Below are 27,557 nucleotides of genomic sequence, written 5' to 3' on the forward strand. Positions count from 1 at the left end.
CAGGGATAGATGCGGGTAGGATTTTTGCATTGCAGGGAGCAGGACCAGTTTTTGGGTCTCTTCCAACTTACAATTTTGTGATTCTGCATGATTCTTTTTTACCTAGACTCCATCTCCAAGATATGCTGCAAGCTATGCAGAGTGGTTGGGAAAACCCAGCCAGATGGGCGGGGTATTAATAATAACTATTATTATTATTATTATTATTATTATTATTATTAAGATCAAACACTTTTCTTCTTTGGCTTTCTAGCCTATGTTTTCATGTCGGACAATTACATTACTTATTTGTACTTATGTGCTTTCCAAAACCAAGAGAGAAGATTCCCATGGGAATCAATAGAACTCAATTCTGTTTCTGGGCCGGGAACTGGTTCACCACAAGAGATTTAAGGCAACTCCTTTTCTATGCCTCTGGCTGGGCTTGCCCAACCTGTCTGCACCACCTGGCCAAAAAAATATGGGTAGGGCATCTTGCTGAAAATAAGGTTTTCTAGTTCCCACTGAATTGCTGGAAGTGAATACTAACAGCTGCCATTTTTAGAAATGTATTATGTAGACACTAATCTCCAAAACAAAAGCAAAAAAAACCCACCATCATAAAAACCAAGTGGTTTTGATCCAACTACTGGAATTCAAATAGGTTAGAAGCCACGCTTCAGCTAGGCAAATCAAAGCACAGGAGATACCAAGCACTTTAAGCATTTAATTAACTGCTGTCAAAGCACAGTTACCCTTTGGTTGCTTTCACAGAAAGTCAAGAACATTCCATTCACTGAGATGCTGAATTATCAGTGTGCACTTATATCCCTCTACTGCTCAATTAGAAAGGTTTGAAAGTGAAATAAAATGAAAGATGCCTGCTCTTTTCAGAACTATTCAGTGATAAAAACAGGAAACTGAAGAACTACCATTTGCACTACTTAACAAACCTCTCCAAAGACTTTTTGTTGAAAATCACAACAAAATCAAAGAGCAGCTACCTGGGGGAAAACTGAACTTTACTGACTTCTGCTACCCACCCTTATTTTTTGGCACAGCCGGCCAGTAACTGCATTGTAGAGCATTAGCTCCTCCATCTGACTATTCCAGGACACAATTTTTCCTCCCCCGATAGTGCACTGCAATGTACTCTTAACAAACAAACAAAAATTGTGTGTGTGTGCACGAGCGCTTAAATACAGTTGTATTTAAATACAAATTCAGGAGCCAGTAAAGTTCAAGCAGTAGACTGCCTTATGGAAGACATCCAGTCAATAATATTATATCTCAGAAACAATATTAGTACCAACAGAACTATAAACTTCAGTTGTATTGTACCTTGCCATTTTCACGGGCTACAATCACAACTGCAAAAGTTTTAAAATGAAAAAAGGAGTGTCCATGTTTAACAACAACAACAAAAACAATATTTTTAAATCTAGTTAACTGTCTAGGGTCAGTCAATCCACAAGCAGCCAACAGCCTTCCTGGAGTGCTGAAACACTCTGAAGCACTTCTAGGAACTGAAAGGGGATTGGCAAAAAGCTTGAAAAAGGAGCCAGATAACCCTTTGACACCTTGTGCATTTAGGCTTGGTGGCAACCCATGCAGGCAGTGGGAAAGGCTTCCTTCCCCTTTTCTAACCTTTCTTGAACAAGTCTCTAAAAAGTTTAAAAGAAAGGTTAGAAAATGGGAAGGATCCCTTCCCCATTGCCTGGTAAAAACAGAGGGGGAATTAGTCTCTCTTCTGTTGAGTGAAAGAGAAAGGGGCCCATTTCCCCTCCACTTCTTAGTTAAGTCCGGGTAGGCCTTAGAGAGCACCTTGTCTGGGTTGCTCTGAAAACAGCGATACTGCAAATACTGTTCCAGCTTCCCAGGATGCAACTCAAAAAGATAAACTGCAACACCGTTTCTACTACCCCAAAGGGTTTTTAAAAAAATAAATGTATTCTGCCATTTGTCAAAGGATTTGAACTGAAGCCTCTCACATATTGTTTATTGGGTTGGTTGCTGTTGGGAGGGTTAACCTTTCCTTAAGAAACACAAGTATAACCAAAAAGAAACCTTTGTACAGATCTTGTTAACCTTCACCATTTTCTTGTACAATTCTGTAGCAATTTTGTCAGCCAAACTGACCTTCACAAACTTCATTTTAACCCACCCACTTCACACAACCTTTCTCAAGTGCTCCCCCTTCTCAAGGGGGGGGGGAGTGATTTCTACTTGGGGAGGAATTTGACTGTTTGCTTTGTTGACCATTCCATCAGTCTCCCTGAAAGCTGCTCTGGAGGCTCTGCTGACACACACTCTTGAACCAATTCAGGGGGCTTGCAGGAAGGGAAGCCCCACTGAACAAGCTGAAGTCCTTGTTCAGGCTTCCACTGATAGGACTCATGAGCTGAATCTCACCCTTAGTATGCAAGGATCAGGTGTTAGCGTACAGGCTAATTCACACGTCACACTAAGCCAAACCATGGCCTAGTGCTAACACATGGCCATACAGGCTGCAGCCACTTTGCTCCTCCCCAGTCCTTTTTTGCTATCGTGCCACACTGAGCTAAGCCAAGGTTTGGCTTAGTGTGACATCCCAAATGGGGTTTGTGGATAAGCTCACTCCTCATTGAGTACAAGCTGTGCGATGTGGCTGGACCCAACTGCCATCAACTATTTTTTTAAAAATAATAATTTTTTATTGGTTTTCTTTTTTAAAGACAAAATATAGTAACTTTTCACATACATATCAAATACATTTGCCCCACCAAGCTCGTGATTTCCCTCCATCCCTTCAACTGGTTTTCCAATTTCTAGTAAATTGTATGCGTATTTTAACTGCCAGTTTCTGTCCTTCTGTTTATATCAAGTCCCTTTTTGTCCATGGTCAGATACTATTTTTACATTACGTTACAAGATTTATTTCTGTCCCGCTAGTGTCTTCGCATTTTTACAATGACCTTTCAAATACTCAATAAATTTACTCCATTCTCTTTGGAACCAGGTCACCCTGGTTCCGGATCCTAACAGTCAGTTTGGCTAACTCCGCATAGTCCATCATCTTCATCTGCCACTCCTAACTGCCATCAACTCTTGACCACTGGTCATGATGGCTGGAGATGCTGGAAGATGGAGCCCAGTCAAGTCCATAAGGCCACAGGTCCCCCCCCCCACCATCCCGTCTCTAAACTATCTCCAAGACACCCATCACCCCTGTAAAATGATGGCTGCCTGTCAATGTGGTACACACACTAATCAGTAAAATTAATTAATTAGGTGCATCATCTCTATCATTCCCTTCACAGGTTAAGATTATGAATTAGGTATATCATCTCTACCATTCCCTTCATAGGTGTCGCCTATTAGCGCATATTTTTCAGTGAGAGCATTACATCTTAAGAAAAATACATCTAGTAAATTCGAAAACCCCAGATAAAGCTGTTGACAGTGTGCATTTTACAACCTAACGTGAATGTGTTTTTCACCCAAAAACAAAGCTTGCCCGTAGAAATTAGTCAATCTGTTTGGGATGCATCTTCATAGATGGAACATCAATTTGTAAAACTCAGAGCCAGAATATGGATTTGGACAGCTGTATAGCATTTGTTTTGCGTACTACATAGTCACATCTTTCCTGCTGGAAGAACCATACCGCAAGATCCTCAGAAAAGCAATACAGTAGAAGATTCATCATGAGGCATGGCTGGAGACCAAGTGGCTTTCTACTGACAAGCACGGCAGCCCAAACATGCATTATGGTCAAAAAGGAATGGCGGGGTGTGTGCGGGAGAGAGATTACAAACTTTGTTCAGTCTTCCATTCAGATATTAAGCATTTCAACACTACCACATACACTGTAATTCAAAGTTGTGAAACTTACAACATCATATGACAAGCTGACATTTTCAAGGAACTTTTTAGTCAATTCTCCACTTAGCTGAGTGAATCTGTAGCGGAAAAGATCCATTTCTTGCTGGATAAACCACCGCCTAAGCTCCTCCCTGCGATGGAACATGAAACACATGCTGAAATATGTTTAGTTATTTTCAAAAACACATAACTGCAGTTCTCTACATACCGTATTTTTCGCCCTATAGGACGCACTTTTTCCCCTCCAAAAATGAAGGGGAAATGTGTGTGCGTCCTATGGGGCGAATGCAGGCTTTCGCTGAAGCCTGGAGAGCGAGAGGCGTCGGTGCACACCGACCCCTCTCGCTCTCCAGGCTTCAGGGCGTGCAAGGCTTGGGGCGGCAGCCTGCAGTCCGAAGCACGGGGCGAGCTGCGGAGCCCGCCCTGTGCTTCGGGCAGATGTTGGCAAGCCTCGTGCGCCGGGCTCGCAAGGCTTGCAGGCAGCAGCCTGTTCTGGGGGCTGGGGTCGGGGGAAGCTTGGGCTTCCCCCGCGCCAGCCCCGCGCCTGAGGGGGGAAATAATTTTTTTTTCTTTATTCCCTCCCCCCCAAAAAAACTAGGTGCGTCCTATGGGGCGAAAAATACGGTAGTTTTTCTTCGAAAGTCAAATGAACAAAAATGTAACCTGAAATCTTCCTACAACATTCCAGTTTCTACTTCTGGATCAGCATTTCCTATATATTTTATTTTTAACGAAATAGTTTTCATTGCTCTTTATTATGCTATTTGCCTCTCTTACGTTCTTCTACCTGGACGAAAGGAGTCTCTTCCACTCCATAATGAGTAGCTCCTACAACATTTGAGAACATCCAAGTGTATGTTCATTTAGAATGGTGGCAGAGTGTGAGTGTGTGTGTTAAAAAAAGTCTTGTGGCAGTGGTTGGCCAGGTCAGGCACTGGCTGAGGGATCCATGGATGTTCATGAGGGTTTCTCACTAGCCTGACCCAGCTGCATCACTACTGACTTCCACAATGGACCCTGGGTTAACCATTGCTACACTGGTTGGGTGCTGGTGCAGCTTTTAAATCGCATATTCATATATACTGAATATATATATCGAGAGAGGGCACACACAATTTGGATAAATTAATACAGCAGCAACCACCAAGGATATATGGTTTGTTCCTATTCAAAAGTGGCACCAGTGCCCACCCACCACTAAAATGCTGTTCTAGGAAAGAAGGAAGTGCCACTGTTATTCCTGCATCAATGGTGGCAGCAGAAAAAATACTGCACAGTTGTGGCTGGGTTGGGAAGGGGGGGGGGTGTTTAAGCAGCGTGTGTGGAAATTTAGCAAAGACTCCATGGGTTCTGAAAAACGTAATAGGGCAATGTGTTCTGACAGAGCCAAGAGATAAGAGAGATAAAAAGACATCAGCAATGCTTCTCTTCTCAGCTCTCCTGTTGTTCAGATGCCCTTGGCTCATGCCACCAGCAGAAACTTTGATATGTTGAGAACTGTACAGTTTGGAAAACTGGAAAATAGTGAGGGGTGGGGGAGAGGAAAACCCTGGAAAATATTTGTGAATAAAAGCAGTGACAATGCAAGCTTTTGCCTCTTGGTGGCACTATTGGACTACTAAAATCCAGCTTTATTTTTCATTACCATCATGCCACCAGATTCACTGAAAAATAATGTCCAAAGTTACCTCACCAAGTTGACACAGGATGAGACAGGATATGTGGCTTTTAAAATAAAGATCAGTTTAATGCTTTTAAATAAAGACTTCAAACTTTTGCAGAAAAGTCCAAGGCTAATGCAGCTAACATCAATTAAAATATAATAAGCTTGCATCTTAAAAGACCTAGATGGTCACTGATTAAACTGGAAATGGTTACCCGCTTCCTAGAAAGAGTCTCTTTAAGAAGTCTGAATGCCTCCCTCTTTATAACAGTTTTCAGTATTTAATTGTAACACCATATTAACGGGTAAAGTTATTTTATTGATAAGTTGTGTTGCTGTTTTTTTCCTTAAAAGACACACACACAACACTATACAAATATATGTCCTTTTTAACACATTGCAATTGACACTTACCTCTCTCCACAAGCAATGCCAAGAAACAGGCTCAATTCAGACAGCTCAACAAGTCTTGGCTTTCGCTAACAATAATTTAGAACCCAACTCATGGTGTGAACTTCCAAATGAACAGGAAAACCAAGGTTTGGAATTGCTTATCTGCTTGGTTTTCTAGTCTTTTAAAGTTCAGGTTCCTAAGCTTACTCCCTTCTCCATGGTGCACCTGCCTCCAGAGATGAAGTGATAGCTTTAATTATAGTTTGTTAATTTGGACAACATGCCAAACCATTGTGAAGCATTTGTAACAATAATTGGATGGGATGTTTCAACTCGGCCATTATGATTTTCATTCTGAAATTAGCAGCGTTTCCCAAATAAGATTAATCCTAAAAGATCTTGGAATGTGGATCAACAAATGGTTACAAAATACACTTTCTCAAATCTTAAAATCCACAACATGATGTTTGTGCTTATTACATGCAATTCAACAGTAACTGGGCAAACAATACCTACGATTGGCAGTAGGCAAGACGCAATATGAAATGAGAAATGTGATCTTTTCTTCTTGCATCATAATCCTCTTCAGCCAAAGCCTACATTACAAAAAAGAATGTTAAGAACAATCATATAATATACTGTAACAACCACAAAAAATACTTTATTATAAATAACTTTTAAAATAAATAGACTTGCAGCACAATCTTATGCATATCTACTTAGAAGTAAGTCCACTGAGTTTACATCCAGGCATAAGGATTGCTACCTCAATTCTACAGGTCAGTAGTGGGCACATTGCAGGCTTCCGGAATCTATGCTGGGGTTTTTTACTACCAAACAAGATCCATCAACTTGATCAGGGACAAAATCATGGCCAGATGCAAAATTACAGAAAAGCATACAATGCATTCTTCATTATGGGACATAGCTTTGGAACACTCTGCGCCCAGAAAGATTTATTCCTTCACCTTTCTGGTAGTACTTTGTCATTTGAATTTCAGTAGGCATTTCATCTGTTTGCTACTATCTGGCTTTTTCAACATTTGATTTTCTTTTTTTCAACTGATAGTTTTTATCTGCCACTGCCTATTTCATTTTATTTAGTATGTTCTTTCTATGTTATCACTTTTTATATGCAAGTTATTAGACACCTTTGGTGGTCTTTTGTACAGGAAAGCCTATACTGGACATCAAGAGCATCTCCACCCCCATCGTTCTGCCTGGACACTGAGGTCCAGCGCCAAGGGCCTTCTGGTGGTTCCCTCACTGCAAGAAGTGAGGTTACAGGGAACCAGGCTGAGGGCCTTCTTGGTAGTGGTGCCTGCCCTGTGGAATGCCCTCCCATCAGATGTCAAGGAAATAAGCAACTATCTGACTTTTAGAAGACATCTGAAGGCAACCCTGTATCAGGAAATTTTTTATGTGTAATGTTTTACAATTTTTTATGTTTTGTAAGCTGTCCAGAGTGGCTAGGGAAACCAAATCAGATGGGCGAGGTATAAATAATAAAATAATAGTAATTAATATTATCATCATCACCACCACCACCATCATACATGTCATGGGCAAGATCTAGTGCAACCATTTTAATCTACCAACACTACTATATCTCTAAAATTATTTCTTCCAGTGGCCACAACTACACAGAAATATGAAGTTTATACTCAGTGTTAATTATTCAGTTTTACTTACCTTGTACGGAAATTTAAGAGCCCGAATTTCGGATGCCAGCTTTCTATTATAATCATCTGAACCTTTCACATAACTGACACCCAAGTTCTCTACTACTTTGAGTACTGCAAAGAACAAGACAATGACAGATTTGAAATGTAGCACTGAGTATCTAAGATGCGTCTGAAAATACATATCTGAAAAGTGGTTGGGGGGAAATAATTTGACAACTGATTATAACAAACTTACATAAAAGTATAACTGATAGCCATACCGAAAATAACTCTTTAATGTCTTAACTCTATGATCCTGAAAATGTTGAGGGTGAGTAAGCGTCACATAAGAATATTTCACAGAAACACATAATCAACCATTCTGAAAATTCAAGGTTTGTTCTAGTCTACACGTTTACTCACATTTGAGTCTGTCAACAGCAAAACTTTCAAATTCTATTAGAGATATATTTTCAGTGGGAGGCTGCAGGTAGAACTGAAGGCTAAGAGGGTATTGATCCTGTCTATCAGCCACCACCTTCAACAACTTCCGTCTGCTGCTTCCAGTAAACAGCATTTTCTCCCTGTAGACCTGTAAGAGGACAAACAGAATCACAACAGTTTAGGATATAACTAAACAGTAATAAAAGCTGGTCCAAATGTTAACCACACTTCAGAACATAGATTCCAATGGAACACTAAAGAAAAAAGACTTTCTTTTATTTATTTTAGGTCTATAGACAAAGTCAGAAGAATTTCAAGATTCAATTTTTAAAGATGTATTAGCTGCATCACATGCACAGATTGCAGGTTGTGGTGGGAGAGGCGGAAGCAGTGGTACCTCAGGTTAAGTACTTAATTCTTTCCGAAGGTCCGTAATTAACCTGAAACTGTTCTTAACCTGAAGCACCACTTTAGCTAATGGGGCCTCATCCTGAAGCATTTCTGTTCTCATCCTGAAGCAAAGTTCTTAACCTGAAGCACTATTTCTGGGTTAGCGGAGTCTGTAACCTGAAGCGTATGTAACCTGAAGCGTATGTAACCCGAGGTACCACTGTAGATCAGAGGGAGGAGGACCATGGACTGGATTTAGACTGCGATCCTTATGCATACCTGCCTCAGAGTAAATCCCACAAAGAAGTCAATGCGGCTTACTTCCTTTTTTTATAAAAAAAAATTTCTCGACAAAGTAACAATCGTAAATAAATAAGAATAAAAACGTGCACACCACCCCGGATACCATTCCACTGTAACTCATCCAACCTCCCAAAAATTCAACACTTCTTGCGATGGTTTGACCCCTTTTATGTTTTAAAAACTTCCCTATCTCCTCAAAATCATTCCCCCTGCATATTCCCCGCCTTACCTTAATAGCACATGTTAATTTATCATTAATAGCTACATCCCAGGCTTACTTCTGAGTAAATGCGCTCAGGAGTAAACTGTTGGGGCCTGGGGACATTGGGCGGGGAAAAAAATCGAAGAGGGGGAGCGAAAGAGATAAATAATCCTCTCACACACATACATACAGTACTAGAAACCCACTCCTCCAAAGCCACCTGCCACTCACCGCGCGGCCTCTTCAGATCAACACCCAGCAGAACCCAATTTCCCGCGCGAAAAGTAACGCTCGCCACGCCCCCGCCGTGACGTCGCCGCCTCGCTTCTTTCCTTCTTCCGCTCGTTCTGATACCGCCCCTCTGAGCTCGGCTCCTTCCGCCGGCTTCCCGCGGTTGCCATGGCGGCGGCGGCGACGCCCCCGCCTTTTTTTTTTACTCCTTCACTTTCGGGGCCGGAAGTAGGAGGAGCACATCTCCGTCCCGCGGAGAGAAGGCCGCTCTACCCTGTCTTTCAACCCCTTATTCGGCCAAAGCCGTAGAGATAAAGCAAACGCGAGAGTCCAAGCGCAGCAACCGAAGTCCGGTTTCCTAGCGCCACAGCTCCGGCCTGGCATGGTCACTTCCGGCACAATTCGGTCCGCGTCTCGTGTCCATTTTCCCCCGTCTCCCTCTCCTGCCTGCCCTTTCCCCGACCCGAAAAAGATGCAAGCTTGTGCTCCGATTTCTTGCCTTTTTGCATGCGGAGAGAGACTGGGGGGGGGAGGGGGGAATGTTAATTATTAGCCAAGAGCATCACCTTTGACATCTCCTTAAAGGGCATGAGTCCTCCGAAGTCACTTAAAAGAGGATGCAGAGACATTGCTCCTTTCCAGCATCCAAATTCTATGCGTCTTTAGCTGTTTCTATTTTAGTTGTAAGCCGCCTCGAGTCCAGTTAGGGGAAAAGGCGTGATATAAATAAATACAATAAAATAAGACTATATATGTTGTCTTCATGTAACATTTTTATAGGTAACTGAATTTTTGTAATATTTTGTTTAAACTGTCAAACAAAATATTGCTTAACATGAAAGTTGTTGCTTCGGTTTTTTTGTACACAGCTTGGCAGTATTTTCAATACATTAAGCAGTACAGAAATTAGATAAGCAAGCAAGCAAGCGACAAGCCAGACGTATGAGTGGTATGGCCTCTGCAACATCCACAGTCCCACTGCTTGCACTGGGGAAGAAAAAATCCTCTTTCCAGCATTTGGATTGGATCTGTCTGGATTGGATCCATTATCTTCATGGATAGCAGCAGGGCAGGTTCAAGATCCAGTGGAGGAACCCCTCCACCTCATTTAAAATAAAAAGGCCATGTCTGTAACTATTGCAAGTGAAAACAAGCATGCAAGAGGAGAGGGAGTGCTCCCATCCTATTACCAACCTGATGGTCAGTGCATCTGACTCAAATCACTATATTTAAGATGCTGACAAAAGGCCCATAATACCTTCAGGATTATATGAAATTGGAACTGGCAGAAGGATGGGGGAAGAGACTGAGCGAGCGTTAATTTCTGAATTAATAAAACTGGGAACAGAAGATTCATACTGACAGATGGTCTTTAATAAATCATTAACTAAAGTGTTTTACTGCATTTTGAGTATCTTCTTGTATACAGCGTATGTAGGCTGTATTCTTAATGCGGGAATGTAGGCACAAGGTTGTTCAGTGCATAATGCCATCTGGTATTATACTTTGCAAATTTGTAGCAAGTGTATCCTTGTTGATTTTTATTTAAATGTGCATTTAATGGGTTTTAACACAAAGGGGCAGGAGCACTATTCTCATTTTCAGCTTGTTACCTTTCCTCCTCTCCCAGAAATCAAGAGACTCCTATGGCTGTGTAAGTTTTTACTCTGCTGTAGCAGCAGAAAACTCTGGTGAAAATCAGGCTGCTTGACAAATTACAGTTCTACTCACTGCTTAAAATAGTATTTTGGGAACAGGCACATACTGTAACCTGAGATTATTGTCTTTAGATAGGAAAATATCTTCTCTGCTTCAATCAATAGAAATAATTACACTGGATATGCAGAAGTTAATTACTACTGCTAAAAAATTAAGCAAGTCCTGTTCTCTTTGGAATTCCCTTCATATAACTGATATTGCATATGAGTCATGGAAGTATTCTCCAGTGCACAAGCTCAATAATTACTGTTTAAAGTAATTGCACTTGCACATAGCTAGCTTAACACTAATGATGTTTTTCCAATTGTAATAATAGCAAATGTATTCATTTTTAATAAATAGTGCCATGTGTGATTGTACAAAGATTTTTTTTATCATGAAATAAATAGATCAAACGCTTTTTCTTACAGGTCCAGACAAAAAGTTATCTCTCCCCCCCCCACACACACACACTAATGACCCTGCTTCAGAATTAGAATTAGTCCTCTTCTGTGGCAACTGTGTACCATGAAGTTCTCATACAGTAATTTTGAATAATGCTTTTTATTATGATAATTATATAGCAAAACACAATGGTGCTGCCCCCTCCCTACTAGTGTGGCTTCCTTACCAGTTCCTATTGCCAAACTCTGTGTAGGTCCTGGGACATACAGTGAAATTGGCTGTAAGCAGGCAGTCTCGGGTGGCGCTGTGGGTTAAACCACAGAGCCTAGGACTTGCTGATCAGAAGGTCGGTGGTTTGAATCCCCGTGACGGGGTGAGCTCCCGTTGCTCAGTCCCTGCTCCTGCCAACCTAGCAGTTCGAAAGCACGTCAAAGTGCAAGTACCGGCGGAAAGGTAAACGGTGTTTGCATGTGCTGCTCTGGTTCGCCAGAAGTGGCTTAGTCATGCTGGCCACATGACCTGGAAGCTGTACGCCGGCTCCCTCAGCCAATAAAGCGAGATGAGCACCACAACCCCAGAGTCGGTCATGACTGGACCTGATGGTCAGGGGTCCCTTTACCTTTACCTAGGCAGAGTCTCTGGAGCTCCATCACAATGGCATTCAAGTTTGTTCCACACAGCAGTGAACCTTGGTGGTCTAACCACAACCCCAGTTTGCCAAGTCTCCATCATGTCCTTACTGCCCTAGGAGAAGGGGATATCAGAGGTGGAAACAGGTCTCTGGCTTCGCCTTCAGCCCACTTCTTTTTCTTGGCTTCCTTTGCCATCTGCTCCCTTCACACATGGTGGCTACTACAGTGTGCCAGCATGAATAAGGCACCAAGTTTGAATTCAGCTGGGAGGACACAGTGCATGGACCCTGGCCTACTTCATGGCAGGAACTCCAACCACTCGTAGCCCCTCAAAGGCCAGCTGTTGCCTACGTCTTGAGGCTAGGAGGAATTCTGAGCATCTCCCACAGGAACCCACAACTGCATCAGTGGCATTAAAATAATAATCAATGGCATTAAAAAATGGCTACAGCAGCTCCTTCATTTCTAGGCAGGGTGAGTTACTTTAGCTGTGTGCTGCTTTAAGGCGAAGCAACACTGCGGCTGGCAAAAATTCGCACATCTACCTAAGTTCTCTGATGTTGTCTTTTCTTCTTTGAAAAGGGAAGGTAATTTTTGGTGGTCTTTTTATGTAGGAGGGCACATGTTGTGCACAATAGTGCTTTCATAATGCAAAAAGGAAGCCACTATATCAGTCAACACCTGAAATGGTTATTCTGCCCATCCCATTTTCTGATTCTAAAACATTAAAGGACCTCACAATTCAATCCTGCACATAAGGAGCTCTATCCTAAGCACCCTGGAGCAAAGCTGGGTAACTCCAGCAACTCCAAACTGTGAATCTGATTTTCAAGGGGAATGCAACTAACTCCATATACGGTATGCTGACACACTATCCCTAGCTCAACCCTTCTGTCTTTCCAGGAATTAATTTCAGTTTGTTTACCTCCATCCAGTCCATCATTGACCTCAGACCCCAATTCAGAATCTCCCCAGTCTTCCCAATTTGTGAGGGTAAGGAGAAATAGAGCACATAACCAATGACAACCACCTCTGCACCGCCATACTTTCCTAGCAGCTTCATGCAGATAGCACTGGGCACCCTGCAGGACACCATAGTTAGGCCAAAGGACAAGGTGTGTAATAGGAGACCTGTAGATGCATATAACAATACAGTACCTGCAATGAATTGCTTGCTCCTCCAAACAATTCCCGCCCCTCCCCCAGTTGCCTCTGACAACTAATCTGTAATGGAAATCAGTCACACTGAACTCAGTAATCTTTCACCCCAAAAGCATGATGTTTTCAGAAGTCCAGCTAAGTGAGGATTTGAACTCTCATCTTCTTGGCTGAAGTAACAACGCTTTAAACCAGAGGGGACGCCCGGCCCGTGCTCAGGACCCACAGATCCTTCATCCCTGCCTTAACCCTTCTATTGCCCTAAAACCCACAACCCTATACGCACTTACCTGGGAGTAAGTCCTGGTGGACTTACACCTCGGTAGGCGTGCATAGAATTGCACTGCAAAACCTTTGATCCTTATTAGGATGGGCGGAGGGGAGAGTTATTGGCGCCCTGGGCGCTGTAGCAAGCGAAACCACCACCATGCAAGGGCTTGCTGCTACCTAGGCGCCAACCGCGCTTGTTTAGGAGCAATAATACACCGTTCATCTCCGCGGGATTTTTTTCCTACGTCAGCCTGGGCTTGCATAAGGATCTGGTTGCACATCCAGGACGGAGAGCCGCCAGGCCAGGGCGCTTCGCCTGCTTCGCCCGGGCCGAGCTGCTGGTGGCGGATCCGGCGCCTCCCAGAGCCGAAGGGGCTGCTGCTCCTCGTCGCATGTGGCGTTTCTCCTCCTCCTCCTCCTCCTCCTCCTCTTGCAATCTCCCACCCGGGCCAGCAAGGCTGTTCCCGCCCACCGAGAGCAGAAGCGGGCGGCGGAGCCGGGGACTCGGCGCTTGCTCGGGGCGGTAAGCGCCTCTCGCCTCCGGAGGAAAGCGGAGCCCGGGAAGGGCGGCGGCCCGGGATGTGTTTCCCATTGGGAGGAGGTGGCGGGTGGCGGGGAGAAGCCGGGATGATGGTGATGGGCGTAAGCTGCTGGGAAGGGCCGGCCCTCCGCTTCTCCGGGCTGCCCGTCGCCGTGGAGGCGCCTTCCACGCGCGCTGCCGCCGGTTAGCGAGGCGCCGCTGCTGGAGTGGCATCGGGGAGCCGGCCGGTCAGAGCCTGCGGCCCCGGGCGGGAAGCTGTGAAGCGGGCTGGCTGCTGTGGGAAGGCGGGAGCCGGGCGCCTCCGCCACCGGGGCTGCCTGGAGGTGCTGGTAAGGTCGTGGAGGGAACGGCCTGTGCAGGCGACTTGGTGTTGGCTTGGGAGGCTGCAGGGAGAGAGGTGGAGCGGCCGAGGCGCGCAGCCTGTGCGTAATGTGCGCGCGTGTGTGGTTGGAATTGCAAAAATGTCCCGTCCCCCCACCCCGGTCCGAGTCTCCGAGCGAGCCTTTCTCCCTGCCTGAACTCTCCTCCCTCTATTTTTTTAATTTTTTTATTTTTTACATTTGTGTACATTTCCTCCAGAGAGCTCAGGATGGCAAATCTTGGTTATCCTTTTCCCCATTTTAACTGTCACAACAAACCTGTGGGGTAGGTTTGGGTTAGGAGACGAGGACTGACCCAAGCAAGGTGAGCTTCATGGCAGAGTGAGGATTTTCTCTGGCCCTGCCCCGGATTCTAGTCTGACTCCACTACACCCACTTCCCTTAACAGAAACAATGTTCTTTCAGCTGGATAAAGGTAAAGGTAAAAGGACCCCTGACCGGTAGGTCTCCTCGCTTTACTGGCTGAGGAAAAATGCAGACATTTTGGTCATGTGGCCAGCATCACTAAGCTGCTTCTGGCAAACCAGAGCAGCGCACAGAAACACTGTTTACCTTCCCACCGGAGTGGTACCTATTTATCTACTTGCACTTTGACGTGCTTTCAAACTGCTAGGTTGGCAGGATTCAGCTGGGTACCTGCCCTATAAAAGGTTATTACAATTATTTATTAAATTTGTATACCATCCTCAGATGGTGGAGAAGCTGAAACTGGCTTCAAAATCCTTGGTTATGAGCTCACATTTCAGAGAGTTGTGATGACATGGCACTCAGTACGTACTCTGGGTTTCTGATATTTTTATTGCTCTCCGATGGTCCAAGACAGAGTTCTCAGTCAGATTTAAACTTTGGCCTTCCACATTGCGGAGATTTTGCAACCACGGGGTGTCCTGCATTACGAAGCAGCCCTTGCAGTTATATTGGTTGAAGTTCTGCACTTATTTGCCTGCCTTCGTGTACCCGTCACTTGGCAGGCCTAGTATACTCCTTATCTTAGATGGTGATACTGTGCATTTTGTCTGAATAGCTAACTGCTCCGTTAGTTACGTTTAGGGTGAGACTTGGTATATACAAAATGATGCCCTATGAAAACCACTTGTTAAGTGTCAGGGTGGTTTCTTTTTTTGAAGAATACTAAAAGCCATGTGAACAGGTCTGTAAAAATGAGTTTCCCTGAGTCTAATATGTAAATGTTGCTTGGGGGAGTGGTAACTCAAGGTGGAGGTACCAACAAGTTTAGGGGTCCTGTGATACAGTCACTGATCTGATCTGGGCTGTACAGTGGTACCTCGGGTTAAGTACTTAATTCGTTCCAGAGGTCCATTCTTAACCTGAAATTGTTCTTAACCTAAAGCACCACTTTAGCTAATGGGGCCTCCCGCTGCTGCCGCGCCTCCGGAGCACGATTTCTGTTCTCATCCTGAAGCAAAGTTCTTAACCTGAGGTATAATTTCTGGGTTAGCGGAGTCTGTAGCCTGAAGTGTATGTAACCCGAGGTACCACCGTACATGCTTCGTCTGCTGCAGTGGCTGTATGTCTTGGAGGGCCTTGCAGAATTCAGGTGTGCAAATTTACAAAATCCTCCAGAAGTGACCTCCGGTCTTAGTCAGTTTACAAATTATCTTCTTCACCAGGTGACTTCCTCAAGCAGTGACTATTGTATACTGCACCATTGGCCAGTTGAGCCCGAGCCCCACATACTGCATTTTGAGTCACACTAGTATTGCACATTCCTGGTGGTGAGTTAGGGGGCTTCAGAAACACAATGAAGACATGCTCTGGTGAATGCTACATGTCACAGCCCCGGGTGGAGCTACCACCCTTGGAAATGTCCTGGTGTCCCATTGTTCCTCTCCCCCCCCCCTCTAATTATGGCCTCTAATTAACAGTGTAATGTCAGAATAGTTGCTCACCTAGGGAACTTGGATAAGGCCAACCCAGAGAACAGATACTCTAATTATATTAGGAGTAGAATTTGACCTGGGAGGCTGCTTCCCACGGCAGCCAATGTGTATGATGTAGGAAGGAGCTGAATAGTTTTTTGTGTGTAGTTTTTTCTCTGTGTGTGTCTGTGTGTGTTGGAGATTTATGAGATGAACTTGTGGCTGGAAGGAACATTACACAGGGTGGGGAAGGAAACAAGCAACAGATCATACTGAATGGAATGAGGCTAAATCCTCAGAGAGTTTGCACACTGACATCTGACTTAAACCTGGGTGTGTGTATCTTTGGAAAGGCGCTGGTGTAGACATGAAATGCCTCGGAAAACAGCAGCCTCGGGTAGGAATTAAGATGTGAAGGGACTGTAGTGTGATACTGTGCAGCCGTAAGATATGTATTGCTGCAGACATTGTAATTCTGAAACAATTAGAGTAACTCTCTTTCAGTTGTATTTGTATGGGCTACTTAACCAATCTTGATTTTACCCTCTTTTCAAATAATAAACAAATACTTTATGGGGCACTGTTAAGAGAATAAATTTCTGTTGTGCATGCCTGGTAAGAAAACAAGCCACCCTACTTAAAAGAGCACTTGTCGTAACTTGTTACAATTCAGATAGGTATTTTTTAAACTTTCGCTTTCATTTTTTTTCATACAGTACTGTTGGCCTTGGAATTTGAGAGTTAATGATGGTGTTAGCTTGATGCAGCTTGGTAAGAGCAATGAGCTAGAAAGAATAGACATTCTATATGCATCTTCCTCCTCAGGCAACAAAATTCTGCAGCAGGATCTTTGGGCAGGATCTGATACAATTGACCCTGACTATCCTAGTTGTCCTTGGGTTCAAGGTGTATGTGCTGACACTGAATAGTCAACTTGAGGGCATTCAGCTGTACAGTGAGATATTATGCCTTGGGGAAAAGACAAAGACAGGGTCCACAAGCCACTTATCTCCCATATACACTGTAGATCATAGAAGCTAGAATCTTTAATAGCACTATCTTTAATAGTATTTTTACTCTTTCTCTTCAGATACGGGGAAGATCTAGCTAAGACTGTGAAGTAATTGCAGACTTTGGGGATTTGCCAAGATGTTGGAGGAAGATCTGGAAGTGGCCATCAAAGTGGTGGTCGTTGGAAACGGAGCTGTTGGGAAGTCCAGTATGATCCAGAGATATTGCAAAGGAATTTTCACGAAAGATTACAAGAAAACTATTGGAGTTGATTTCCTGGAAAGAGAAATGCAGTATGTGTTTTAACATATGGGGGCACAGTTCCTTCTTGCCACTCTTTGTATGTCTCTCTCTCTCTCTCCCTCCCTGTGTGTGATGCTTTTTGTAAGGGCTGAGCTAATGTTTTCTTGGAGAAAAGTGTTGTGACACTATTCTTCCTTTCTTTAACAGAGCTGAAAGTGAGGCATTTATATGCTAATTGTATTCTGCAGACTTTCCATAGAAGTGCCACATTTGCCGACTTGAATAATAAATGCAAAAAAAATGCACAGACTGTGTAAAAGACCAGCCCTTTTAAGGAAAGGTCTCATTTGTCAGATGAGATAGAAAGGTTGTGTGAATGAGTGAAAAAGTGGGGAATATTTCTGACAGGGAATAGCAGTATGTTATGTAGGGGACAAGAACATCACAGTAAAAGTAAGCTGGAATTTTAAAATTTCACTAACACACAGTAGTGAAGTCATTTTCACAAAGAAAGAGGGGAAAAGTAAGATGCAGGATGGTTTTCAGTTGAAATCAAGGCAGTGTTGTGTAGCAGTTACAGCAGTTACTTCTCAACCTTAGGTCCCCATATGCTGTTAAACTGCTGTTCCCATCATCCCTAGTCAGCATGGTTGATCGTTGTGGGGTGAGGGAAGTTGTAGTCCCACAGCCTTGGGTCTCCATATAATGATAAACTACAGCTCCTGTCATCCTTAATAATCAGCCATTCTGCTTGGCAACAATGGTGATTGTAGTCAAACCAGAATCTGGGGACTTAAGGTTTGACAGGCTGTGTTGGATTAGAACTCTGGAAACCTGGGCTCAATCTCCATTCAGCCATGAAGCCTACTAGGTTACCTTTGGCCAGTCACACTCTTTTCATTCTCACACACCATGCAGGGTTGTTGTGAGATAAAAGGCAAGGGGCAAGAGCTATCGTGATAAAAAAATGATTTTTTTTAGAAAAGGCATAAATAATTTACAAGGAAGTAGGATAGATTTAGGTGGTTCCTGAAAAGATGTGGGGTATAAACGCTACTGCCACAAATGTACTTTAAATAACAAATTTATTTTGCTTTTTATAGTATGATTAAATATTGAGAATGTATGCTGTTTTTGTTTTTTTTTAAGAGTCAACAATGAAGATGTCCGACTGATGCTGTGGGACACAGCAGGTCAAGAAGAATTTGATGCAATTACGAAAGCTTATTACAGAGGTAAATAGAATTACTAGCATACTGACATGTCGTATAGGAAACTGGCAATGGTTCTAGGCTGCGTTACTTTTGATGTCTCCTAAACAATGTGCATTGTTAGATTCCAGCCAGAGAGGATAAGAGGAGATGATCAGTTTTAATTGCAAAGCTTTTTAAGGAGGCTTTCCACATGGTAGCTATAAATAAAGTCTGGTGTATTAAAGGCAGCCCTTAATGAAACAAAATTTAAGAACCACTCGTCTAGTTCCTTCTGCACACCTATTTTGTTCATCCACGCCTATTTTATTTCTTTTGTATTCTACCTCTCCAAAGTTTGACAGGGATTAATTAAAATTAAAATATACAATATAAAACAATACTCTATAACTGCAGGTATTCTCTACAACCCCAGCTCAAAGAACTTTGGCTAAGGCATAGACTATTGGGTTTCATTAAGTACACAATGTTTCGTACTGCTTACAGTACAGGAGTGACTGCTCAGAATTCAGGTAAAATGCTTGCCAGTGTATATACTATTACCTTCCATTCACTGTTGGCAGTGGGGAGCTAGATAGAATATCATGAGTAACTTGTTCTTATAATAACAAGCAGTGGTGTTTTTTTGTTCAGATCCAAGTATTTGACTCCAGATAAGGGGCTCATTACATGGTTCTCTTTAGTGTAGTATAAACAACCCTAAGGAGTGATTTTGACAACTAAGACACCTGTTTACTGTGCAGCCCTTAAGACCTGAGTCAAATGTAAGAACAAAGTCTTTGGGACAATAAGCTAAGTCCCACTGTTCTCAACACAAACTAGCTGGAAAATGCTTGCTTTATTTGAATAAAGTAGGAAAAAACAGTCCTGTTCCAGCTTCTTAATAGGTTTGATGTGGTTAACCAAATTTATCAAAAAAACGGTGCTTAATTGTGACTTTTAGGAGCCCAAGCGTGCGTGCTTGTGTTTTCGACTGTTGACAGAGAGTCTTTTGAAGCAATCCCTACTTGGAAGGAGAAAGTAGTATCTGAAGTCGGAGACATCCCTACAGTGCTTGTTCAGAATAAAATCGACCTCCTAGATGAATCTTGTATAAAGAAGTAAGTGCTGTTGCCATGCTTCGTGAAATCAGTTTTCAAATCGCTTAAATGACTTTGTAACGGTCACACAAAAATGCAAACAATTCAAAGAAGCGGCAAGTATTCGGTTTGATAATGGGCATGGATATATATGGTCCGCTGTGGCTAGCTACCAGCATGCGGGCCACAAGCTAAACAAATATAGCTACATGTAACTAAAATACATAGTAAAACAATCTTATCCAAACAACAAAGCATCAATAATTAAAATGTATAATAAACAAGCCCATTTAAACAACATAATAATGAAAGCAGGATTTAGAGAGTATGTAGTGAGTACAAACACAAATGAGGTGTATAGTTAGGTGGTGGTTAACTCTCCCCATCCCACTGGCCCCTGCAGTCTTATCGCTCCTGTTCTAACTCCAGTGGTTATTTTTCTTGTACTGGAAGTGAGTGTGGCTTGGGCAGGCTGGGGAGTGAAGAGGCTCAGCACCTCTAGTCCATTCCCAATTCCACTTTAAAATCATTCATGCCCCATTCTCCAGTTCACACACTGGTAGGATAGACCTGCGTCTCATGACATGGGCCTGGCACTCTAGGGTATAGTTTGGCCACAGGCTGTTTGGAAATGAATGGCTGCCTATTAAACTTGGGTGGTGTAGGGGTTAGAGTGTCAGACAAGTGAGGGTAGAAATCCCCACTCAACCATGAAGCTCACTGGGACCTTGGGACATTCACTGTCTCTCAGCCAAACCCTCTCCACAGGCTTATTTTGAGGATAAAATGGGGAGTGCCCCTCTGAGCTCCTTGGATGAAAGATGGAATATAAATTTAATAAACAAATGTAGGGGATTTAGTTTAACTTGGTTTATGTATGCAAGAGCTATGTTTTCCCTGCTATGGCAGATAACAGATGAACTCTGAATATCTTGATTGATTGCATATATTTCATAAGGTGCTGTGATGGTTTATAACAGACTGCTGTATATACAGTGGACGCTCGGGTTGCGAACATGATCCATGCGGGAAGCACGTTTGCAACCCGCAGCATTCACAACCTGCAGCGCCGCCTGTGCGCACTCGCGGGATGTGATTCGGCGCTTCTGTGCATGTGCAAAGCGCGATTTAGTGCTTCTGCGCATGCGCAAGCACCAAAACCCGGAAGTAACCTCTTCTGGTACTTCCGGGTTTGGCGTGGTGCGCAATCCGAAGCGTCTGTAACCCAAGGTATGACTGTATTTTTAGTTACGTTTGCCCGCCCACTATCTGTTAGCTCCACCCCTTCAGTCCTTGTAGCAAATAAACCTAAGGCTACAATATTGTCAACAGCAATCTTCTGCTGCTCTTGCACACAGTTACCTTTCAGTCATATAATCTACTTTCATGAAGATGATTGATTAAATTTAATCTAAATTAATTGTGTCTGTTGTACTGGGAGGGGGGGGAAAGAACCAGTGTCTGAAACAATTTTCTGCTCCGGTAAACAGTGAAGAAGCAGAAGCGTTGGCAAAAAAGCTAAAATTAAGATTCTACCGAGCATCTGTAAAGGAGGACCTAAACGTAACAGAAGGTAAGAGTTCGCTGTAACTTTTCCGGAAGGGAATTTCAAATGTTGTTTGCTTATTTCAGTGATGGCCAAACTTTGCCCTCCAGCTGTTTTGGGACTACAATTCCCATCATCCCTGACCACTGGTCCTGTTTGCTAGGGATGATGGGAGTTGTAGTCCCAAAACAGTTGGAGGGCCAAGTTTGGCCACCACTGGCTTATTTTCTTATTTTCCAGCACTAATGTCAAGCCTAGTGCTCGCCGAAGTGATCAACCTATATCCATTCTTGTCTGCAACACCTAATTTTTAATGTTCAGGATGGACTGAAGAGCATTTGATCACGCAAATATCCACCTGCAGTCTAAAGTGGTACGTCCCAGTGTTTACCACTTCAGTGAGAGCTAGGCCCAAGTAAAGTAACTTCTCAAGCTAAATTCAAATTGCAAAGGGAATGATTGAAAAACTAAGGGCTCTAAGGCTGGCAGCAGAGATGTATGGGAGCAACCATACCTTGGTAGTAGAGCACGGGCTATGCAGGCAGAGGGTCCCTGATATTGCCAGGTAAGTGTAGGAAAGACTCCTGTCTGACACCATAGATGTGACTTGATAAAAGGCAGCTATTTACATTCCTATAATCATGACGAAAAAGATATTGGCTTTAATGTCGTGGAGCAGGGTTGGGCAGCTTGTTCAGCACAGAACAAACTGGGTGTACATATTTAGCTGTAGGTCATTCTTATAAATATACCAGGTGTTGGTTGTCCAAATAGTTCTGAAATGGTTTTAATAATAATTTATTTATACCCCACCCATTGGGCTGGGTTTCCCTAGCCTCTCTAGGCGGCTTCCAGCAGAATATTAAAATACAATGATTCATCAAATATTAAAAGCTTCCCTAAACAGGGCTGTCTTCAGTTGTTTTATAAAAGTCCAATAGTTGTTTATTTCTTTGACATCTGATGGGAGGGTGTTCCACAGGACAGGCACCACTGCCTGGTTCCCTGTAACTTGACTTCTTGCAGTGAGGGAACCGCCAGAAGGCCCTTGGCGCTGGACCTCAGTGTCCGGGTAGAACTATGGGGGTAGAGACGCTCCTTCAGGTATACATGTGATTCATCCTGACCTGTAATATGTGTCTTATCTCACATGTGACCACCTTCTGAGACATTTATGTGGTTGGATTTTTCTTTTTCTATGGTCGGTAGGAATTTTGTTACTTTGAAATTGGACCTGGATTAGTAGCTTGAATATGTAAAACTGTGCATGTCTCTTTTTCTTAATGCCTGAAAGTTTCTTTATATATATTCTGCAGTTTTTAAGTATTTGGCTGAGAAGTATCTTCAAAAACTCAAACAAAGAATAGTTGAAGATCCAGAAGTAGTACACACAAGTAGTAACAAAATCGGTACGTATGCCGCCAGACAGTATTGCCTGCTGATAAAATGTAATGTTAACTATGGGGTGCCTGTTCTGTTCCTAGTGCATTTCAATGAAAGTGAAATAAAAAAACCACTTAATTTGCCAAATAGCTGTAGGGAAATTGTGCTCTGTGTGTGTGTGGCTATGATTTCTATTCTAGAAGGTCAAAGTACAGTACTAATGATGCCAGGGCATGTCAGCCACTTTTCTTAAAATCTTGTGCACTGAAGTTATGCAAAGAATGGACAGTGCAGAATTCCCTGCATATTGGCAATGTTTGAAAATATATAGCTGCCATTAATGGTAATTATGCCAGCGAAGATGTACAAGAGATGGCTGTTTTCGTTTTGTTGTTTTTTAAAGAAAAAACTGGCACCTGATGAAAATAGCTTTGTAAACTGTCTTTTGTACATAGACACTGAACTTTTGTATGTAGCTCTTCTTTAAAGTATTTCACAGTCTGCTCTCCCCTCCCCTTCACCATTTCTTGTGTCTAAAAGTAAGATTTGTTGTGGCAAGGTTATGCCTCTGCTGTGCTTTAGTTGCCAAGTGATGAGTGTGAGTGCCAATGTCCAATAACTGAGGGTGAAATTCAACATAGCATTAACTGGAGTATGTGAGAAACGAGCTTTCCTCGCACAATGGGACTCCCTGCCCTGCACCCCCTAAACTTGGGCCTTCCCCTGACCCTTTAAGGGTCACAGGGAGAAGAGAAGGGAGGAAAATTCCGTTGCATGAGCAGATCTCATTCCAAGCAACAACTTAGTTGAATCCTGCCCTTAGGTTTCGTCTTTTTCCCCGCAAAAAGATATATTAAAGATTGACAGTAGCATTCATTAATTTTATTTAATTGTCTCTGGGATCTCAGCTTATGAAGTCATTATTTGATCAGGCACACATTTCTAAAATGGAAAAACTAAGGATAAATTGTGCATTATCCATGCTTTTACATTAAGTTGTATTTCTGTCTGTCTATCTATCTATCTATCTATCTATCTATCTATCTATCTATCATCATCTGTATATAGGACACATCTCACAGTGTTCAAGATGCTCACAATTAAAATTTTAAAATCTCTCATATATGTAACTCCGTTTTTGTGCCTGTGCTTGATTTCAAATAGGTGTTTTCAACACAGCAGGTGGAAGTCATTCTGGGCAGAATTCTAACTTGCTTAATGGTGGTGATGTCATCAACCTAAGGCCAAACAAACAAAGGACCAAGAAAAACAGAAGCCCTTTTAGCAACTGCAGCATTCCCTAACACTCCCGCATAGAGAAGAAAAGATGGTCTGTCACAGCTGCTCGGCTGAAACCCATAAGGGACACAACTGGCTGTAGAGGTGTTTTACCAGTGCTTTAGCAGATGTTGCACGCATTGGATCTTGCATTGATAGTGGATATTCCTGTTGCAATGAATTATTATCAGTACATAATGAGACCCCCAGCAGCACAAAAATAGAACCGTTGCCCCCATGCATTTGTTTTACATTCAATAGGACAACTTTCCAGGCGAAAGATGCGCTGTATTAAAGTGTACAATAGGTTTCACTTTATTAAAAAGGAGAAAGAAAAAGTTCAGCTGAAATGCTTAAGTATTGGTACCGTTCAAGAGAAAATGCCTTTTCCTACTTATTTGACCACATAGCTCAGTTGGGATTAATAGTTTGTTAAACTACCCTATGCACATTCTGGCAATATTGGCGGTGCAATATTTATATAGCTTATGAATTCTAGCTGCAATGTGTGTATAGAAAAACTTGGTCAGAGATTCAGGATAATAAATCAGGTACTGGGCCCAATGATAGGTTCCTGATAATTTCTGAACTGGCATCCTAAAGATGACTTCCACTTTAAAAAAAAATTGAACAAACCTTTCCCAAATGGTATTGTGCATGCTTACATTCTCCCTACTCTGTGGGCCTTAACTTTTCTTTTTAAAAATTGTACGGTGCCAAAGGCAAATACTTTTGCTGCTACACCTAGATGTTTTAGTTAATTTAGTGTCATATGTATATACATATATATTCTAAATTTTAATGAGGCAAGCAGGTGATAAATGGTACAGCCTGGTAGTTCTATTTTCAATCAGCTCCGTTTTTGAAAAAAATAGAACCCTATAGCTTATATATTAATGGAAAAACATGGCAAAATATAAAGAGATTTTTTTATCAAAGTGCTTTTGAGGACTTTTTCTAGCGCTTGTTGTAATATCTATTGAGCATCCCAGGTTCAGGGAAATAAGCCCCCCCCCCCCCTTTTTTTTTTGTTACTTTAAAGACACACTTGTTCTTAATCATGCCGTTGTGGCTCTTATGCATAGTCTTAGAGCAAGACCTTCCAGGTTCATGGGACATGCTTTAAATATGCATAGGATTAAATTGTTGGCCCATTAATGGTGTACCCCAGTAAAGTGGGTTGGAGCCAGAGCTAAGGGTACATATTGGGACTTGGGGAAAACTGACTTCCATATCCCTTCCTCTCTACAACAACCCCCCTGAACATGGTCCACTAACTTTTTTGAGGCTGAATGGGGGTAGGGTTATGAAGGCTCTCTCTGTGGATTCTCCCTCAGCTCTCCTATGTCACAGCCCACCCCATTCATCAGGATGGCAGCATTTTCAGGGCACTTGGGTTGAGGGCATTAGTTGTTTTTAAAAAATCTCAAGCTGCAAGATGACTGGTAAAACTTTAACCCTAGTTCTCTTTGTTGAAGCGTGCATTTATAAGATTGCTTTCTGTTTACATGTTGTTTAATATTTCTACAGTATTTCTGTAACTAAGTACTGTCACTACCAAATTACTCTGATTCTAAACTTTGGATATTAGTAGCTGAGGAACGTAATTATATCCAAGGGCGAATAACATGACCTGGAGCTCTGGCAGCTGAATTGTACAGTTCTTTTGAATATTGATCTCGTTTCATGAATGTTACTTTTCAGCTACCCGATAGATTCCTTTTAAAACTATATCCATCAACCTTGAAATATTGCATTGTCCGTCCTAAGAGAACATCCCACAGTAAGTGATATATTTTGAGAGAGGGCTTCTGAAATTCCATGAACATGCATATGCTAAAACTAACATACTTTTTTCTTCGATGGGAGTCTTTGCCTAGCTATCGAGTAACATGGAATGAAAAGTATATAGTTATACATACATAATGAATAGCATAGGATTCCTTTTGCTTTCATAACCATTCCCATTGCTGGCAATGAGTTGGGCATTGCAGTAATCAATCCCTTACTTCATTATGAACTGTTGGATTAAGTACCTTATTTTTAAACAAGTGCATTTACTCACTGGATGGCTGTAGATGTATGGGTCCAAATGCAAAGAGCATATCAGCAAGTTACCAATTGTCCATTGTCAACTCAATCTTACTTAAGTATCTGTGGCTCTGTGTGCACATTATTTTTATATGAAAATTTTTACATTAAACTTAGTAGCCTTACATGTTTTGTACTTGTGAACAGAAGGAATCTGATCTCAGTGATTTTTTTTACTTGTTTGCCTTTGTATAAAATAGTGCAAATGTAATGTGTGTTTATAACATGTACTTGTGCTGCTGTACGTTGAGGTTTGAGCGCATACTGTTTTCAGAATTTAAAGCTTGAGTTGAGTGCCTTTAGTAGGCTAAAGATTGATAACGGACCATCCTAGATATCTCTAGGATATCTTTTCTTAACGCCAGAAAATTATTACAGAAGTCATCTGTAATGCATTTTCAATATAGATGTATTAAGTACAGAAGGAAGATGCACTACCAGTCATTTTTGTATCATATTCAACTACGAGTCCTGTTGGCAGAAGCCCTGCACCAGGATTTCTGTTTGCACAAGGGGGGTTCCCCCACTTTTCCTCCCCACATGCACCCCAGAGCAGCACATAAAGAGAAGGAATTGTTCCATCTGGCAAGCCAACATGCTTGCACTGAGGGATCAGTCAGAGTACAGTGTTGAATTCTTGCCTAATGAGCAACTGCGTTAATTGAAAGTCATTGCTAGATGTCTCAGCGAGAAGACTTTTCATGCAAAAGACAACAACTCTGCATATGTTGCTAAATGTATGGGTAACACTGCCAGCTTTGATAGTTGTGATAGTTGGCCCATTTTGAAGGAGGGAAGTGGGTCCTGCTAACACCTCTACAGCGGTGATTTGCGCTGTTAACCAGCTATCTACCTTGCTCTTTGTCTACAGTCCCAGGCTAGAAAACATCATTTTTCATGCAGCACTGGATACTGGAAGTGTATCTCTCTCTGCTTGTTCCTTTATATACACAAAATAGACTCCATTGGTATTGTCTGTGTGCCAAAGGCTATTTCCATACCCCTGTGCCCCTTAGGTGAATTGGAACCTAAGGATTTTAACCGAAAGCTGATTTTCCATAAAACTGGCATGCAGTCAACTGGTATTTACTAACATTCTTTTCCTAAATCATAATATGCCTTGGATACAATGTAGTGTCTGCCGGGCATTCACCTATTCTCAAATTTTTAAAGGTGCCAGTTATGTTATAGTGTGCCTGATTCTGAGTTATGTTTCAAGTCTTAACTATTGTAGGATAACAAAAGTGACTGGTATTCTGTCTGTTTACTGCATTTATTAATAAGTTGTAGGCAGATTTTCATTTTTTTTAAAAACAGAAAACCTCCAGAGCTGTTTACAGTAGTAAAAACTATGCTAATGAAGTAATAAACATCCCTCAAACAGTAAAATATCATTGCAGTGCTGGAATTATTAAATCAGCATCAGTGGACAAGGGAAATGTCTAAGTGAGGAAGTATGTTTTAAATAAACAATTGAAACAATTGCGCCTGCTATATTGCAGAGGGGAGCTTGTTCTAAGGGGCCTGCCTCTGTTGTTCCCAGGTGGAGTTCCACTGGTCATAGCATAGCCCTTTAATGGTGCTTCTCTCACATAATGATGCATCAACCTCCCCCCAG

At 42.4% G+C, this 27,557-nt stretch overlaps 2 protein-coding genes across 8 annotated transcripts in view; one reads left to right on the forward strand and one right to left on the reverse strand.

Moving 5' to 3' along the window:
* PRIM2 (DNA primase subunit 2) overlaps window positions 1-13,642 on the reverse strand; it is a 61,858-nt gene extending 48,216 nt beyond the window's left edge. The window contains exons 1-5 of one of the 5 annotated variants that reach the window (XM_028722660.2): window positions 13,542-13,642; window positions 7,987-8,155; window positions 7,592-7,695; window positions 6,416-6,495; window positions 3,854-3,974 (exon numbers count right to left, since the gene is read on the reverse strand). In XM_028722660.2, coding sequence (XP_028578493.2) covers window positions 3,854-3,974; window positions 6,416-6,495; window positions 7,592-7,695; window positions 7,987-8,155; window positions 13,542-13,577 — 510 coding nt within the window. In that variant the 5' untranslated portion in view covers window positions 13,578-13,642. Of the gene's footprint in view, window positions 1-3,853; window positions 3,975-6,411; window positions 6,496-7,591; window positions 7,696-7,986; window positions 8,156-8,929; window positions 9,044-9,097; window positions 9,352-13,541 lie in introns of those variants that run through there. The other 4 variants (XM_028722662.2, XM_077926282.1, XM_028722663.2 and 1 more) reach the window with 4 other exon arrangements.
* Window positions 13,643-13,683: 41 nt separating this feature from the next.
* Window positions 13,684-24,881, forward strand: RAB23 (RAB23, member RAS oncogene family). 3 transcript variants are annotated; one of them, XM_028722665.2, is made up of 7 exons: window positions 13,684-13,819; window positions 17,188-17,401; window positions 18,501-18,586; window positions 19,506-19,662; window positions 21,132-21,214; window positions 22,504-22,596; window positions 23,735-24,881. In XM_028722665.2, the coding sequence occupies exons 2-7, from the start codon at window positions 17,247-17,249 to the stop codon at window positions 23,872-23,874; spliced, it is 714 nt and encodes a 237-aa protein (XP_028578498.1). In that variant the 5' UTR covers window positions 13,684-13,819; window positions 17,188-17,246; the 3' UTR covers window positions 23,875-24,881. The 3 variants fall into 3 exon arrangements, with proteins under 3 accessions (XP_028578498.1, XP_028578499.1, XP_077782409.1); XM_028722666.2 differs by lacking the exon at window positions 13,684-13,819 and adding an exon at window positions 13,920-14,166; XM_077926283.1 differs by lacking the exon at window positions 13,684-13,819 and adding an exon at window positions 14,417-14,521.
* Window positions 24,882-27,557: the final 2,676 nt, after the last annotated feature.

This window comes from Podarcis muralis, chromosome 3 (genome assembly GCF_964188315.1).
Source record: "Podarcis muralis chromosome 3, rPodMur119.hap1.1, whole genome shotgun sequence".
In the NCBI taxonomy this organism is placed as follows: Eukaryota; Metazoa; Chordata; class Lepidosauria; order Squamata; family Lacertidae; genus Podarcis; species Podarcis muralis.

Bases quoted from the DNA above. Each gene is read 5' to 3' on its own strand.
- RAB23 (XM_028722665.2), top strand. From the start codon at position 17,247: ATGTTGGAGGAAGATCTGGAAGTGGCCATCAAAGTGGTGGTCGTTGGA. The intron at 18,587-19,505 runs GTAAATAGAATT...TGTGACTTTTAG, and splicing joins TACGAAAGCTTATTACAGAG to GAGCCCAAGCGTGCGTGCTT. The intron at 21,215-22,503 runs GTAAGAGTTCGC...TATATTCTGCAG, and splicing joins GGACCTAAACGTAACAGAAG to TTTTTAAGTATTTGGCTGAG.